Here is an 18957-nt window from a genome sequence, read left to right on the forward strand (position 1 = left end):
AATACTATCTTCTATTCTAATTTACATTTTTTCCTCAGATTTTTAATTTCAATGTATATTACTTATAGGCTGCCTTAAATTGTCTTCCGAACAATGTGGAAACTGAATCAAACATATCTACAGACATACCAAAAGTAAAAAATCAAAACCAAAAACAATTATAGTGTTTTTAAAAATACTCAGACTGGGTATTTTTAAATCTAAAAGATATTAAATGACACTCTGGATTCATTATTTCATTCCACAAACACTGATTAAGTGCCTTCTATGTATCATGCATGTTTTAAACCCTGGAGTTCAAGTTGTCAGTTAGAAAGAAATCCTTGGCCTCACTAAGCTCACACTCTATTCAAGAGGTTCAGATGAAGCACGATTTTCTGTCAGAAAATTTCAAGCCTGACAAAATCAATGAGTACCACATGAAATAATTATCTCCACAACAATTTACACCATAGGTAAAATACTTACATAAATTCTGTCTTTACTATATCGAACTTTGATATTATGGAGCAGTGTGGCTTCATTTAAATACATTAGTGAACCTAAGACATAAAACATATGTATCATTAGAGAGTTTAAGAAAACAAAATAAAATAATACTATTGTAATCTGAATCACTTTCACTTATCCTAAAATTCAACTGCTAGGTTACATTTAATTCCATCTTTTAAAACCCTGGATGATGCAAACCCTAGAAGCTGATTTAAAAGCTATCCTGTTTACATGTGTTAAGTGATATTTTTAAGCAATGAATTTTCAACTAAAGGAGTAAACCTAGTGAGTACGAAATTAGTACTTGTTAATGAAGATTGATTAAAAAATAAAATTCAAGAGGGAAAAAGAGTACAACAGATAGCACTGATTTTAATTAACTTCTGATGCAACAAAGTGATGACACTAATCCAATCTGATGCTCAGAATTTCAGAGATAAAACACAAAAGATAAAATTTTAGAATGGGAGCAGACCATCAAATCATTCAGGGAGTCCCTCACAACTGATACAATAAAATAAGAATCTTGGAGAAATTATGTATGTCTTAACCAAGAATATGAAGCTAATTAAAGGAGAGTTTGAACAAATAAATCTTGCTTCTCTGACATCTGTTCTCCTGAGGTGTCAGAGTTGACTCCCAAGCTATTCTCCAAATCCTTCCATCTCTTGAGCTCCATTTCTATCCCATGCTGGGGCAGACAAAAATCACTCCTCTTCTCAACCAACTTGTTTCTGTTATTAGCACCACCATTTTCTCAGTTGCTCAAACTGTAAACCTTAGTCAACACTAAAATCATCTTCTCTCTCCCTCCTTATTCTAAATCAATTTCCAAGTCTTTATGCCATGTAAGAAAGTTTAGCATAGTGCTGGCTCATGGCAGGTACTCAAAGCATAATCTGAATCTCAGTGTATCTTCTTTCTTTCCATTTCTACCGCTCCGATAACATTACCTCTTTTGTGATCACGGTAGCCTCTTATTTACCTATTGCCTCAGTCCCTCTCCTAATTCAGACATCTCAGCACATTAACTAAAGTAGAGCCCCCATCAAATCTCTCTCCCCATGAAATCATCACTGGGTCTCTATCAACATCCATATTCAAGTCTGATCAGGGCTCTTAATAAACCTATTCATGATAAAGGCTCATATAATTTTCCACAATTCACCTGAATACTAACTTATAGGCAGACTGAACTATTTATCAAATGCAGATATCAGTCATCTATCAGCTTCCATGTAGAATATCCTCTACATTTCTAGGCGTCAAAAATCTACCTACCCTTTAAGGTAGGTACAAAGATTACCTCACAAATGGCACTTCGCCATTCTCACCACCACCACTAGAACTATTATCTTCTTCGTACTTTCTTTACAGTTCTTACCACACACTGCCAGTTATTATGATAATTTTACATATCTGGTTTTGTCTACTAAATCAGATCCTTGTGGCAAGATGCTGCCTGATTCAGTTGTTTGATCCCTCACTGAAATTGCAAAGGTGCCTACACTGCATGCATGTCTAACATACAACTCAACACCTAACCAATGCTGGCACATAAGAGCCTCTTGCTATAACAACCTCCACAGACTGCCCATACATCTATGCTCATTTAATGCAGCAGTTCGCTTTCACCTCACTGCCTTTTGTTTTGCTTTGCTTTGTTTTTTTTTTTTTTTTTTTTTGCAGGCCATAGCTCTGAGTTTTCTATGCGAAGGGTTTATATGTAGAGATTAGTAGTTTAATTTTGTCTTTTTACTTGACTGTTGGGTACTGTCACAAGAATAGGAAAATCAGGGATGTGAAGTCAGTAATTAAAAGGAAAATAATAGCATTTTCCCCTGCTGATTTTAAGCTAGTATGACTTTTATGGCACATAATGTTCTTCATGAATTATTGTCTATTAGATGTCGAGAATAATAGAGTATAAAATTGGAAAGAGGCCAGGCGCAGTGGCTCACTGCTGTAATCCCAGCACTTTGGGAAGCTGAGGTGGGTGGATAACCTGAGGTCAGGAGTTTGAGACCAGCCTGGCCAACATGTTAAAACCCTGTCTCCACTAAAAATACAAAAATTGGTTGAGTGTGGTGGTGAGCGCCTTTAATCCCAGCTACTCAGGAGACTCTCTTGAACCTGGGAGGCAGAGATTGCAGTGAGCCAAGATCAAGCCATTACACTCCAACCTGGGTGACAAGAATGAAACTCCGTTTCAAAATAATTAAATACATAAAATTGGAAAGAACTTTTTCAGCAATGGAATGACTTCTACAACAACATAAATTTAGAATTGATAGATGGGTGTATTGAAGTTTGTGGGTTCCTTTTTTCTTTTAATGAACTAAAGCTATAATGATTAAACAGGATCTTACATGCTCAGATTAGTCAAAAACCTAAGTATAATAATGAAGTCTTACCTAATCTTTAGAAACTTTTATATATGTTTGTTATATTTATTAAAACCGTGCTTATAAAGAAACAAACTGTTTATTCAGATATTTTGTTATATGTCTTATGTTAAATTCTTTCAAAATTTTAATATTCTTTTGAGTATAGTTAAATTTGTTAATAATGAGGCCTAAAAGGTAAACAATTTACATAAAGAGTTGCATGTAAATAGCCAAACCAAGTAATCCTAGGACTGGGTACTAGGAAAGGAAAAGAGGAAGGAATTACATGGTGGAGCAGGAAGCTAATTGTGAGACCCTTGTGAACCTCCCTAGGTCATACTTTTAGGGAGCTATAGGCAGTTGAGACTTAGCACATTCTGGCCAAACAAGGGTTGCATATATTTTCCTCTCCCTCTCTCTTTTTCTGTGATTTCTTGAAAATGGAATGGGCTGTGTGGCATAATTTCAGAGGAATACCCTTCTGTCCAAATTCTTATTGTCATCAACGACATTTAATCAGTTGGGGATTTATTTGGCTTAAGAAACAGACATCCTGAAAAGATAGGTGGTGAGTATAGAAGGAGTAAAGAGAGGAAGCAAGCAGTAATTCCCATGTCAGTACAGGCTTTTATGATCAGCATTCACAGGGGAAGTGTTCTATAGGATTAGGAGTTTTTACTTAGAGGAAAACAGTGACAACACCATATAACCAGGTATTTCAGAGGAAAGTGACAGAGATGGGGGAGTGGTTCAGCAGAGTGCTTTGGGTAAAGAAAGAGGAACATGTAGACCAGGTAGGGGGATAAGGATGGAAGAAGATTAGGGATACAGAATGGAAGGCGGCCTCATACCCAAACCAGATATATTATTATCTCTGCTGCCTAACCCTCTCTAGATCCTTCCTCAATTCAAAGGAAAACTGCCATTCAACTGTTTGGAGGCTCCACCCACTTCTTTTTTTTTTTTTTAATATATATATTTCATTGCCTTTTACATTTTGGGCCCACTTCTTACTGTCTTTTTATTCTGCCCTAAGTGGCATTAGGAAGCAGTGAGGTGACTGAGGCAGGAGAGTCATCTGAATCTGGGAGGCGGAGGTAGCAGTGAGCTGAGATAGCATCTCTGCAATCCAGCCTGGGCAACTGAGGGAGGGGAAGGGAGAGGAAAGGAGAGGAGAGGAGGGGAAGGGAGGGGAGGGGGAAAGAGAAGAAAGGAAAGAAAGAAAGCAAGGAAGGAGGGAGGGAGGGAGGGAGAGAGGGAGACTTAGATCTAAAAGTAGGTAATAAATGTTGCTACATTGTTAGGCACTATCAAAAGACAACACATAGAGAGGTGGGAATGAAATATCCTCATCATCATCCCCACCTTCCCTTCCTCATTTAAAAAAAAAAAAAAAAAAAAAAAGACTTCACATGCCTCTGTTTCAACACAACCTTTATCGCATACTTCAGAACACTCTCTACAGGCATCAATCATTTAATCATCACATTACTACTATAATATAAGGAAGAAAAAAAGATTTTTAGAAATATGCATTTGAGACCCTGTGTGTGTGTGCATGTGTGTGTGTGTGTGCGCGCAAGTGCAAAACACAAAGCTACCACTATAGTTTTGTATTACAGTGTGTCATCTGGCAGAGGACATGCTGGTATGGTGGCATGCTTCAGACGAAAAGTACCAAGTGATAGAACAACTTCAGCTGGAAACCCTGTGTTCTAAACTCAACAATCAAAGCTGTGTTAATAATATGGCTTCAGAAAAGGGACTTCAGTAGGGATGGCCTACTATCTTATGAGAATAGTTAACATCCACACATTGACATTGCTGCCATCTGGCATCACCAAGGAAAACACCTGCAAGAAGCACCACATACTGAGGCTGTGAAAATTTAAAAATTAGACAAGTAGAGCAAGACAAAGTAAATGGAGAGAGCACATTTTAAGAATTGGATTAAAAATTATTCAAAACCCTTTGCTACATTTAGCGACACACAATTTAATATATGAAAAGGATTGATTCCTATTTCTCCATACCCTAACAAGTTTCAACAGAGAAGAATTTTCGATTTTAGGTATGGTATAGCCCCATTCTCTATTATTTTATTCTGATTGCTATTCAAAAATGTATTATCTAATCAGACAAACTCTCCAGCAATTTTGGAAAGAAAGGGAATTCTACATTTTTTTCCTCAACCTCTTGCACCTAATAAAAGCAGCTACCATTTGTTAACAGTCATCAGACACTGTGCCAAGCACATTAAGTATATCATCTCTAATCATATAACAAACACATTACTTCCATTCTACAGATGAGAATATCGAAGAGAGATAAACTGCCCACGAGCACACAGCCTCCTCCTAACATAGACAGAATCAGAATGTAGGCTTGCCTGACTCTACAGTTAACAATTCATGACTCTCCCACTATTCCTCCCACTATTCCCACCATACTATGCTGCTCCCAGTCTACATATGGGGGTTTTACAGGCTTACTCAAATGTGAATTCCAGAGAAAATCAGTAATAACAATCTATTCCTTTCTCTTTTTTCTCAAATGAAGGGTTTTTCGTTTGATACCTTTAACGAATTCATGACAACTGTACATAATTGTTAACACTACCTCTTTTTCTTTTCTCTTTTTTTTTTTTTTTTTTTTGAGACGGAGTTCCCTCTTGTTGCCCAGGCTGGAGTGCAATGACACAATTTTGGCTCACCAAAGCCTCTACCTCCTGCGTTTAAGTGATTCTCCTGCCTCAGCCTCCCAAGTAACTGGGATCACAGGCATGCGCCACCACGCCTGGCTAATTTTGTATTTTTTGTACAGATGGGGTTTCTCCATGTTGGTCAGGCTGGTCTCAAACTCATAACCTCAGGTGATCCACCTCCCAACACCTGGCCTATCTTTTTTTCTTAAATGGGGAGCTGTTAGCGTCAGATACCTTTAATGAAATCCATGACAAGTATACATAACTGTTAACACTGCTGCCTCCAATATGAAATGATTATCGCTTAATCTTAAAAACGTAAGAATAAACAGTGGCCTTTTCCACAGAGAAAAGGCTTTTTTCATCAAACATGTTAAGACATTAAAATCAAATTAATACTGTGTTTTAATATCATTCTGAAATTAATTTTTCAATTAGTAATTATATATGAATTATATATACCTAGAATTTTTTATATGCTTGTTTGCTTCAAACAGTGATGTTACATGACTCCCACTGACTCCACTTCCAAATTATTGAACCACATGTACTACTATAAAAACCACCTGACTGTAGATAAGATTCAATAACTTTCAAAACTGTTAACAAAAGATCTTTGGTTCAAGCCTCACAGTAAATTATTACCATTCCCCACATTTATACAACTCAACACCAAAAGAATATTTGAGACCCGTTCACCAAAATGCAAATGTGAGATAATAATAAATGCAAGACTCGAGTTCCTTCATTCACATGCACATTCAAGTCAAAAGACTAGATTTTTTCTGAACCAGTACACTGTATCAGTAATATAACCACTAATTTATTTTTTTAAAAGAAGTTTCCTTTTCTGTGCTGAGAGTTCATTTTTAATTTGGTACTTACAGTTATCTTCCACATCTTTTTTACTGTCCTCTTCAGCAGGAAACACTTGGTTTATGAGAGCCAAAAATGTCTAACAAACAAAAAAAATATTCACTGAACTCAGGCTTATAAATAGTAAGAACAATAGAAGGGCTTAATTGGTTACATACACTGTAATAGTGGCAACAATATGCTCTTTATTAAAATATAATACAGATCCTACTATTTAACAAGTCATTAACCCCAAAACAGAGTAACAACTTTACTCAAAAATATTATCTACCATTACTGTGGACATGAAATCAACAAAAACAATCAGTAAGTATCCTAGGTTGTAACACCTAGAGAAGGACAAAAAAAAATGTATATTAATATTAAATTTACAAACATATGCTATTGAACAATTTTTAAAAATGTTAATGTGTAAACATACAACAATTTTAGTGTTTTAAAAAAGGAAAAAGTGGCTGGGTGCAGTGGCTCACGTATGTAATGCCAGTACTTTGCGAAGCTGAGATTGGTGGATCACCTGAGGTCAGGAGTTTGAGACTAGCCTGGCCAACTTGGTGAAACTGCCTCTACTAAAACACAAAAATTAGCTGGGCATGATGGTAGGCGTCTGTAATCCCAGCTACTCAGGAGGCTGAGGCAGGAGAATCAGTTGAGCCCGGTAGGTGGAGGTTGCAGAGAGCCAAGAATATGCCATTACACTCCAGCCTGGATGACAAGAGTAAAACTCCATCTCAAACAACAACAACAACAAAAAGTAAAAAGTAACATTCAATCTGATATAACCAAAGGGTTATATTAATAGCTATTGTTTGAGGAAAATTTGACACAAACTTCTGTACAAATGTATTTGACACAAACTCCTATACAAAAATGTGTCAGAAATATAAAAAATATCCCAAAATATTTCATTTATAAAATTACAAGTATGCATGCATAAACTTATATTTATTTTATCGCTTAAATGCTATGGTACACACTGCAGAATTAAGATAACATCTTGTAAGAGAGAACAAATGATCTCAAATTACATCCAAAGAGAATTAAATTTTAATCCATGCCATTCTCACAGTTATTTATAAATTTATACAGTACTTCTCAAGCAATTACAATTACTCTGCAGTTAAAGTTTCTAATTATATCAAAGTGAATTGCAAAAAAAAATGGTTCAATTATTTTAAAATAATATTTATAGGGTGTGTGCGTGTGTAATGCCAACTAAAAAAGAATAAAATCCAGGCTGCTGGGATTACCTTGATTCTAAGTCATAGCCAATGTTGAAAATTGTTACATTATAAAAACTCTGGAAGTTAATTATTTGGAACCCAGTACACATGTACACATGTTCTTAATGTTATAAATGTGGAAATGTTTGTAGGACAGGACACAAAGGCAAAACTAACCCATAATGTGTATTACGTATATTAAGGGTCATATAAAACAATCCACAATTTATAATAATGATTCTATAGGAAAATGCATTCAGTAATAACTGCTAATGTCATAAGTCTAGGTGCCCAACTTTCACAGCCATGGCAAGAGGGTTACAGGCTCCCCAGACTTCAGGGTTTAGCTCTAGCCTGGCAGGAGCCATGTCAAATTTAAAAGCTTCCAGGAAGTTAGAAGAGAGGAGAGTGGGATGAGGGGAGGCCAATGACAAAGAGTTGCTGGAATGAGAAAATGAAGAGCAGGCTAGAAGGCCAGTAAGGAGTCCTGAAAGATTTTTTCTCTCCCTCCTTCTTTATTCCTTAAATTATCACTAGCCCCATCTTCCTCTCTCCTTAAAGAGAAAATATTTCATTAATTGTTTTCTTCTAGAGGGAGAAGGCTTTTTTCTGCTATCAAAAGATCACGTAACAAAGCATATATTGATCACTCAGCATTAAACATCTACCACAAATCAAATACAGAGCATAAAGCTTCCATGACAGAATAAAAGAGCCCCTGCACTTGAGAAGATAATACAGTCTAGCAGGGAGGGAGAGACAAAGTAAACAATTATTTCCAATGAAGATTAAAGGAGAGCTAAGAATTTATACCCCTCCTCAAAGGAAAAATTTCTCAACAGTGAATTCTACTGAATGGGAGGAGGTATGACTGGGTGTCTGTAGAAAAATTTCATAAACAAGGTGACCTCAATCAGAGTCTTAGAGGAAAAGTTAAGTTATTTTCTAAGCAAAAAGGTATGGACATTGGCCAGATGCAGTGGCTCACACCTGTAATCCCTGCACTTTGGGAGGCCAAAGCGGGTGGATCACCCGAGGTCAGGAGTTTGAGACCAGCCTGTCCAATATGATGAACCCCTGTCCCTACTAAAAATACAAAAAAGTAGCCGGATGTGGTGGCAGGCAAGCTGTAATCCCAGCTTCTCGGGAGGCTGAAGCAGGAGAATCGCTTGAACCCAGGAGGTAGAGGTTGCGGTGAGCCAAGATCGCACTACTGCACTCCAGCCTGGGAAACAATAGCAAAACTCCATCTCAAAAAAAAAAAAAAGGTGTTCTCGCACTCCAGGCCAGAACACTGTGAGCAATGACAGAAAGCACATAGCATCTAACATCACCTGGGGCATGGTGAGGACTTACTACTTGTGGAAGAAGGAGAAACAGGCATACAATAATAAACATAGGGTAAGAATATGAAGGGGAAACTTGGTTGACAAAATGTAAGGCTGGCAAAGCAAACAGGGAAAAGAAAATGCAGACCCTTCTATGCCATAAATTTAGGGCTTCAGCCTATGAGTCTTCAGAGTGGCTTCTTGCCATTGTTGCAAATACAGAATATGAAACCAATTTAGTAGATTAAAATAGCTTTCTTTCTATTTTTTTTCTTTTGAGACAGGATCTCACTCTCACCAAGGCTAGAGTGCAGTGGCACAATCACGGCTCACTCCAGCCTTCTGATGGCTTAAGTGATACTCCCACTTCAGCCACCCAAGTAGCTAAGACAGGCATACACCACCATGCCCAGCTAATTTTTTAAATTTTTTGTAGAGACGAGGTCTCACTATGTTGCGCAGGCTAGTTTTGAATTCCTGAGCTCAAGCAACCCTCCCTCCTCAGACTCGCCAAGTTCTAGGATTATAGGTGTAAGCCACTGCACCTGGTGTAAAACAGCATTCTTTTTTTTTTTTTTTGAGACGGAGTTTCGCCCTTGTTACCCAGGCTGGAGTGCAATGGCGCGATCTCGGCTCACCGCAACCTCCGCCTCCTGGATTCAGGCAATTCTCCTGCCTCAGCCTCCTGAGTAGCTGGGATTACAGGCACGCGCCACCATGCCCAGCTAATTTTTTGCACTTTTAGTAGAGACGGGGTTTCACCATGTTGACCAGGATGGTCTCGATCTCTCGACCTCGTGATCCACCCGCCTCGGCCTCCCAAAGTGCTGGGATTACAGGCTTGAGCCACCGCGCCCGGCGCAACAGCATTCTTAAAAGAATAAAAGACATCAGAAAATATCAGAATGCATAGCGTGTGTTAAGGATGTTTCTTTTGACCAGTTGTTTCATTTGTAAGTAAACACACACAAGTACTACACACAGTTGCTGAAATGTAAAATTTATGTCTTATAGATTCACCCACACACATAATAAACATACCTAATGCAATGTGAAATCTGTTTCTTACTATGGGTCACAAACAAAAACCTTGAAAAGTCATTGCTATCATCAAGACATAGTCCTCTCTCCCGCATCTACACTTCCACTGTACTTCCACTGTGTACACACTGCACAAACATGTGCACGACCAGTACACCATGTTGTGTACTTAATTCCTTAATATTTTGAGGCTGATGATCTCTAGGCCATGAATTATTTAAGCAAAAGATTGCTTCTCTTAAGGATCTTGTTAACTGCCTGGTTGTTATGGCAGTATATTTATTAAGATCCTGTCAGAAAGTAGGGGGGGAAATTAAGATTAAAAGTCATCTCTGAGAACTTGTTAGTCCTCAAATAAATTTTTGTGGAAAAAACTTACACTTTAGTTCACAAAATTAACTACAGATCCGGGCCGGGTGCTGTGGCTCAAGCCTGTAATCCCAGCACTTTGGGAGGCTGAGGCGGGTGGATCACGAGGTCAAGAGATCGAGACCATCCTGGTCAACAGATCGAGACCATCCTGGTCAACATGGTGAAACCCCGTCTCTACCAAAAATACAAAAAATTAGCTGGGCATGGTGGCGCGTGCCTGTAATCCCAGCTACTCAGGAGGCTGAGGCAGGAGAATTGCCTGAACCCAGGAGGCGGAGGCGGCAGTGAGCCGAGATCGCACCATTGCACTCCAGCCTGGGTAACAAGAGTGAAACTCCGTCTCGAAAAAAAAAAATACAGATCCATGAAATTTATATCCCTCCCTAATGTAAACTGTTTTTATTGGCTCTACATATGTACCTGATTAATATTAATAAGGCAGCGTTTAAAGCATTTTAAAACATGAAATAGGATTAAATTAAGTTTCTTCTATAATTGAACTGAATTGTTTTGTCACCTATGGTTAGAACAAAATATACATAACACCTACATACATAAACCTAGGAAATATACTCTCAATTTCATTTTGGTCTTTTGATTTACTGTGCTTATAAAATATATTAAACAAAAATAAAAAGCCTTCAAATATGTAATCAAGCTTACTTTTTTTAAATATGTACTGAATTGTAAGTACAAATAGGTACCTGTTAATAAGAGGAAAAACCAAAAACACTTTGTCTTTCTTGTCCTGAGGGTATCTTTAATTGGCCTCCTCTAACATGGCACATTATACATTATGCATTTCAGTTCCTGGGTTGTTTACAGTAACAGAATAGTTTTCTCTGTGAAAAGACCTCATGAGAGATCCACCTTGTTTTTCTAAGGTTCCCAGAAGGACGGTAGTTATATGGCGTTAGTTAACCACGTATCATAGAATATAAATTATTCATGAATGTTTTCAGTCTGAAGTAAACAGAAATGACATCTACAAATTTAATTTAGTCAGAAGAACTGTTCTAACAGGCACACTCGCTAAACTAAAAATTGTGAACATCTATCACAGGAATAGATATTATTGTGTGAAGAGAGCTGAGAGTTGAAAAATAAATCAATTCTGGAACCAAAAGGATAAAAAGAAATTATTTCCTCTGAGAAACTTTCCCTCACTCTCTGAGAATGGAGTGAAGTTCCACAAAAGCAAACTATACCAGTCTCCATGAAGACTGAAAGAGGTATTTACAATGATGCCTTCTCTGTAAACGAGTCACAACCCCTAGTCACTTTTCCCTGACTTTCATTTTGTAATACTATCTAGAATATGTCTAAACATAAAAAGAAATAAATACCATGTGTACAGAATTAAAGCATACTTTTGTGTTTTAAAAATTATCACAAAAATGATAGCAGTAAGTTTAAGTGAACAAAAAGCTTTTTTAAAAGAAGACTATAATAGAAGCTAAGGCAAAAAAAGTAAAATCTGATAACCCCATTCACTTTTCATATTTTTACTTTGTGACAGATCGATCACAGATACACGAATAACTTTAGTAATGTGGCACAGGAATAAAAATGTCATTTTTGTTTATATTTTATCATATAGCTAGTTCTTAAGAATGAAAGGCTCACTAGGAACTGGATGATCAAACAGATGTGAAAAACAAACAATGAAAGGCTCACTAAATTTCCATTTGATTTTATCACAGGATACCATTTTTTCCCTAGGGCACATACTTCTGATTTAATCAAACAAGTCAGGAGAAAACAGACTCACTTACCGGAAATACGCTTTCCCAAATATCTGCTTCATTAAGAAAACAGACCTGTATTTCCTGTATTTCGTGTAAAAAAAAAAAAAAACAACATACACACATCTATTTTTGAAATAAATCGTATTTCGACATCTTTCTTAGAAACTCACCTTGCCTTTCTGATTCAAGGGTTCAATTGTTAAGCTGTCGGGGCCAATATCCACAATGTTGCCCATCTGAAATCCATCTGTAGGGTGTGGTGCCCAAACGGGCTTTCCATCCTCCATTTTTGAAGGAGGATCCACTATCTCCTGTTTCCACTATCCACTGTCACCTGTTTCAAAGGAACAAGTACAGCAACATGGTTATTTTCAAAATGTACATAAAATAACATATTTTTTTTCAAACGTTCAAATGTAAATTGCAACTACCATACCTATCTACCCGCTACACAACATCCCCACCTCCTCCCTTGTATCTTGCTGACCTCTGCCCCTTTATCTACTTTTAGATGAGGCCACTCTCATCTTTTAGATTGTTCCACCCTCAGGTACACCTGCTCTACTACTGCCTGCCTTCAGGTATGACTGCAGTCGAGTACAATCCTCTGACTAGAACAGAAGCAAACAACCACAGTTTTTACCTGTTGAGTGTAATTTATAACAGCACTCCTTTTTGCTACCTAAAGTATTCTGCATTTGCACAATAAATTAAACAGTCGCAGGAATAGATATTATTGTGTGGAGATAGCTAAGAATTGAAAAAAATAAATCAACTGGGGAAGGAAAAGGATAAAAAGAGAGATTATGATCTCTGGGAAACTTTCCCTCGCTCTCTGAGAACGCAGTGATGTGCTCCCTAAGCTTAGCCCCACAGAATTACTCAGAATGCTACTTTTGTTCTTTTCTTATTTTTCACTGAGGTAATACCGACATACAGTGAAATGTACAAACCTAAGTACACAAGCTGATGAATGTGGACAAATGGATATAGCCATTTATGAAACACTCCAATCAAAGTCATGAGTGGTGGCTCACACCTGGAATGCCAGCGCTTTGGGAGGCGGACGCAGGAGGACAGCTGGAGGCTACAGTAAGCTACAACTGGATCACTGCAACCCAGCCCGGGTGACAGAACGAGAGACCCTATTTCTAAAATAAAACGACAGCTGTCTCCTGACTCCTTTTGGTCAATAACCATCCCCAACGGCATCCCTACTGTTTCTCCTATTCTTGAACTTCATATAAGTGAGATCATACAGTATATATTATTTGCATGTCTGGCTTCTTTCATTCAACAAAATGTTTTTGCTTTCAACATATTTAACCTCAGTGTGTGTACTAGTCCACTGAATGACTATACCACAATTGTTCACCTATTGCCCTGTTCATGGACATTTGAACTGTTTCCAGTTTTTTGCCTATTGTGATTCTAACCTAATTTTTCAATTATTCCTGTATAGTTTCTTTCATACTTAGCATTCTGAGATTTAACATTTGTAATTCTATCTATTAAGGTAACCAAAATAATCCATGACATGCAAAATATTTTGTTTAATGTTTTAAAACATTATGAGACTAATGTGTAACAGTGAGGCAGCTGGTGAATGACCCCAAAGGCTGTAGTCTCAGCATCTTCACAGGAACTTATACTTTTTCACTACTTATCTATATTTAAAAAGGAAATGTTGATTCATGTGCCATAATCCTCTTTTTGTGTGGCATTCTCAAACCTGGGATCTTCAAGTGGATGCTCTCAGGTGCAGTTTCATAAAGGTCACGGACATTTGGCATACAGTTCAGTCAAAAAGCTGCTAACTGTTGGCATGTGTTCAACTTGCTTATTGGTTTTAATATCGTCTATGCAGTGGCTACAAAGTGAGTTGCTTTCCCTATTCAGGAAATATTATCAGGTTTATCTATAATTCCAAGTTGACAGATTAGACAAAGAGAGTCTCCACAGAAGTGAATCAATAACACTACCTCAGACTTATATTACCACACATACATCTATACTCTTTCCCTAATCATATCTAGTCCCGTGGCTTTAAATACCATTTATATGAAAGTGATGCTCAAAGTTGTTGCTCTAGCCCAAACCTCCATTGAGTTCCCAAATTTTACTTGTCTACTGGACGCCTCTTCATGAACGTATCTAATAGCTGTAATGTAATTATGATGTTATTATTGCTGTGGTCTACTACTCCAGCTTGCTTTTCCCTGTATCAGTAAAGGCACTAACAACACTCATTCAAATTAAACCTGGAATCAACCCCAATCCCCTTAGCTCCTTCCAAATTCATATCACTTCCTTAATGTTGTCAGCTTTACCTCCAGTAGGCATCACAAATCCACCCCCTTCTCTGCATCTCCTCTGCCATCCTAGTTCAGGTGAATATCATCTTTTACCAGGACTTCTGTAGTTAACTCAGCTGCCTGCTTCTACTCATGCTGCTCCACACATATCACTAGTAATCCTACCAAAAGGTAAATCTAATCATTTCATTTCTGTTTCATCAGGACTTGCACCATTCCTCTCTGTGTCTCTAAGGCCCAGCACACAGTAAGCAACTCAATATTCACTGGTAAATGAATGAATTATTCACACAGTTTGGGAAGAGTAAAAACAGGTGGCAGACTTAGAAGAGTTGAAATATCTTTTTTTCTTTTTTGAGACTGGGTCTCACTCTATCACCCAGGCTATAGTACAGTAGTACGCTGATGCAATCATGGCCCACTGCAACCTTGACCTCCCATGCCCAAGACATTCTCCTATCTCAGCCTCCCAAGTAGCTGGGACTACAGGTGCATGCAACCATGCTGAAATAATTTTTATTTTTTGTATATACAGGGTTTCACTGTGTTGCCCAGGCAGGTCTCGAACTCCTGGGCTCAGGCAATCAACCTGCCTCAACTACACAAAGTGCTGGGATTACTGGCATGAGCCACTGTCAGCCTGAAATATTTTCAAACCCTAGGCTCAGCCAGGTACAGTGGCTCACCCTTGTAATTAACACTTTAGGGTAAGGAGACAAAGCAAGATGGCTTAACAGAAGCCTTCAGCAATCATTTCCCCTTCAGGATCACATAGTGAACAAACATCCACACGCACAAAAAGCATCTTCATAAGAACTAAGTCAGGTGGGCAACCATAGTGCCTGGTTTTAACAACACATCAAAGAAAGAGGCACTAGAGAGGGTAGCAAAGACAGTCTTCAACTCTCAACACCATGCTCTCTCTCCCCACTCCCTGAAAGCAGCAATGTGATCTGGGGAGGGATCTACAGTTCTGTGGGAGACAGAGCTCACAAACAGAACAGTTAGAGAAGCCCTAGCCAGAGGCAAATAGTTCATCTCAGCAAGCCCCACAGCAGGCTAAATTGCTGTGGAGTCCTAAATAAACCTAAGAGGCTGCTAACTATTGGCATGTTTTCATAGGATGCCATTTTCGGGGCAAGTCCTGGTGCTATGATAGGCTCGAGTCAGTGGGCTTGGGGACCTAGTGAGACACCAGCTGAGCGGCCAAGGGAGTGTCTGCGCCCTCTCCCCCAAACCCAGGCAGTGCAGCTCACCGCTGGGTTAGAGACTCCTTCCCTCCGCTTGAGAGAAGAGGGAAAGGTAAAGAGGACTTTGTCTCGCAAGTCACAGTAGAATAGAGCACAGGGCAAGTCCCGAGGCCCCCATACCAGGCTCTAGCTCCCAGGCATTTCTAAACACATCCTAAGCAGAAGGTAAGTCACTGATTTGAAGGGAAGAACACAGTCCCAGCAGAATTTGTCACCTGCTGACTAAAGAGCCCCTGGGGCATGAACAGTCAGCACTAGTCATCAGGAAATACTCACCATGGGTGACGGGTGAGACTGAGAGCTATGCTGGCTTCAGGTGTGACCCAGCACATTCCCAGCAGTGGTGGCCATGGGGAGAGATTGCCTCTGACTGGGGGAAAGGGAAGGGAAGAGGAAGAGGGACCTTGTCTTGCAGCATGGGTACCAGCTCAGCCAGGGTGGGTCAGAGAACCAAGCGGGCTCCTCGGGTCCCTGATGCCAGGCTTTGACTCTTAGATGGCATTTCTGGATATGCTCTGGGCCAGAGGGGAGCCCACTGTTCTAAAAGGAGAGATTCAGGGCTGACTGCATCCACTACAAACTGACTGAAGAGCTCGTGAGCCTTCAGTGAACATCGGCAGGAGCCAGGCAGTACTTACCATGGGCCTGGGATGGTGGTGGCCATAGAGACTCTTCGCTTGAGGAAAGAGGAGAAAGCATGGAAAGAACTTTGCCTGTGGCTTGGGTGCCAGCTGAGCTCCAGAATACAGCAGGAGGTAGATTTCCAAGGTTCTTGACTCCAGGCCCTGGCTCCCAAATGGCATCTCTGGACCTGTCTAGGACCAGGGAGAATTCGCTCCCCTGAAGGGAAGGACATGAGCCTCCCTAGATTTGCAACCTGCTGATTGTAGAGCCCTTGGTCCTTGAGTGAACACAGGTGGTCACCAGGCAGTGGCTACCATGTGCCTTGTACAAGACCCAGTGCTGTCTTGGCTACAGGTCCGACCCAGCAGAGTCACAGTAGTGGTGGCCACAGAGGCGCTTTTGTCACCCCTCCCCCAGCTCCAGGCAGCTCAGGGGAGGGAGGGAGAAAGGGAGGGAGAGAAAGAGAGAGAGGGAGGGAGGGAGGGAGGGAGGGAGGGAGGGAAGGAGGGAAGGAGGGAGGGAGGGAGGGAGGCAGGCAGGCAAGAAAGAGAGAGAGAGAGAGAGACTCCACCTGTTTGGAGGAAAGTAAAGAAAGAAAAAAGGAGTTTCTGCCTGATAATCCAGGGAATTCTCCCAGATCTTACCCAAGGTGATACAAAGGTGATACTCCTACAAATCTGCAAGAACCATAGCATTGCTGGGCTTGGAGTGTCCCCTAAAGCAGTTATGGCTGCAGTGACCAAACACTTAGAGCACAACACCCAAATTCCTTCAAATACCTGGAAAGCCTTCCCAAGAAGGATGGATATAAACAAACCCAGGCTGCTAAGACTACAACAAGTACCTAACTCTTCCATGCCCTGACACTGATAAATGTCCACAATCAAGACCATCCAGAAAAACATGACCTCACCAAAGGAACTAAGTCAGGCAGCAGTGACCAATCCCAGAGAGACAGGGATACGTGACTTTACAGATAGAGAAGTTAAAATAGCTGTTCTGAGAAAACTCAACGAAATTCAAGATAACGCAAAGAAGAAATTCTAAATCCTATCAGATAAATGTAACAAAGAGACTGAAATAAAAAGCAGCAGAAATTCTGGATATAACTGACTTACGGAAGAATGCATCAAAGTCTCATAGCATAATTGGTAAGGCAGAAGAAAGAATTAGCTTGAAGAGAGCCTATTTGAAAATACACAGTCATAGGAAGCAAAAGAAAAAAGAATAAAAAAGAATGAAGCAAGCCTACAAGGTCTAGAAAATAGTCTCAAAATGTCAAATCTGAGAGTTATTAGCCTTAAAGAAGAGGTAGAGAAAGAGATCAAGGTAGAGAATTTATTCAAAGGATAATAACAGAGAATGTCCCAAGTCTAAGAAAAGATATTAATATCCAAGCATAAAAAGGTCCTAGAACACCACACAGATTTAATCCAAATAAAACTACCTAGAGACATTTAAAGCAAACTCCCAATGGTCAAGAATAAAGAAAAGATCCCAAAAGCAGCAAGAGAAAAGAAAACAAGTAACACATAAAGGAGCTCTAATACATTTGGCAAAAGACTTCTTAGTGAAAACCTTACAGGCAAGGAGAGAGTAGCATGATATATTTAAAGTGCTGAGGGAAAAACTTTTATCCTGGAATAGTATATCCAGGCAAAACATCCTTCAAACATAAGAGAAAAATAAATATCTTCACAAAGACTGAGGGATTTCATCAACACCAGACCTGTCCTACAAGAAATGTCAAAGAAAGTTCTTCAATCCAAAAGAAAAGGACAGTAAGAAATCATCTGAAGGTATAGAACTCACTGGTAATAGTAAGTAAACAGGATATTCTAAAACTGTAATTGTAAAAGCATTTAACACAACCACTATGGAGAACAGTTTGGAAGTTCTTCAAAAACCTAAAAATATAATGATCCAGCAATCCCACTGCTAGGTATATATTCAAGAGAAAAGAATCAGTATATTGAAGAGAGATCTGCACTCCCATTTTTACTGCAGCACTATTCTCAGTAGCCAAGATCTGGAAGCAACCCAAGTGTCCATGAACAGAAGAAAGGATAAAGAAAACATGGTACATATATACAACGGAGTATTATGCAGCCATGAAAAAGATCCTGTCATTTACAGCAACATGGATGGAAATGGAGGTCCTTTATGATAAATGAAACAAGCCAGGCAGAGAAAGGAAAACCTCACGTGCTTTCACATATCTGCAGAAGCTGAAAAAAAAAAAAGAAACAAAAAACCTGAAACAACTGAGCTCATGAAGATAGATAGTAGAATGATAACTGAGGCTGGGAAGATGAGTAGGGATGGTACATGGGTATAAAAGTATCGTTAGACAGAATGAATAAGATCTAGTATTTGATAGCACAAGAGGGTAACTACAGTCAATAGTAACTTATTGTCATTTAAAAATAACTAAAATAGTGTAATTGGATTGTCTGTGGCACAAAGAAAGAATAAATGCTTGAGCGGTTGGATACTTCATTTACCCTATTGTAATTATGGCACACTGTATGTCTGTATCAAAATAGCTAATGTACCCCATACTATTTACACCTACTATGTATCAACACACACAGAAA

The 18957-nt window shown here is 39.1% G+C and overlaps 1 protein-coding gene across 9 annotated transcripts in view; it reads right to left on the minus strand.

Moving 5' to 3' along the window:
* MYO6 (myosin VI) overlaps nucleotides 1–18957 on the minus strand; it is a 150957-nt gene that overhangs the window by 81399 nt on the left and 50601 nt on the right. For all 9 annotated transcript variants that reach the window (XR_012517310.1, XM_074398043.1, XM_074398042.1 and 6 more), the window contains exons 2-4: nucleotides 12342–12505; nucleotides 6469–6538; nucleotides 469–542 (exon numbers count right to left, since the gene is read on the minus strand). Coding sequence is in view for 8 of the 9 variants with exons in the window: in XM_074398043.1 (XP_074254144.1) it covers nucleotides 469–542; nucleotides 6469–6538; nucleotides 12342–12458 (261 nt within the window). In the remaining variant the exon portion in view is untranslated. The remainder of the gene's footprint in view (nucleotides 1–468; nucleotides 543–6468; nucleotides 6539–12341; nucleotides 12506–18957) is intronic.

The sequence above is a fragment of the Saimiri boliviensis genome, chromosome 4, assembly GCF_048565385.1.
Source record: "Saimiri boliviensis isolate mSaiBol1 chromosome 4, mSaiBol1.pri, whole genome shotgun sequence".
Lineage (NCBI taxonomy): Eukaryota > Metazoa > Chordata > Mammalia > Primates > Cebidae > Saimiri > Saimiri boliviensis.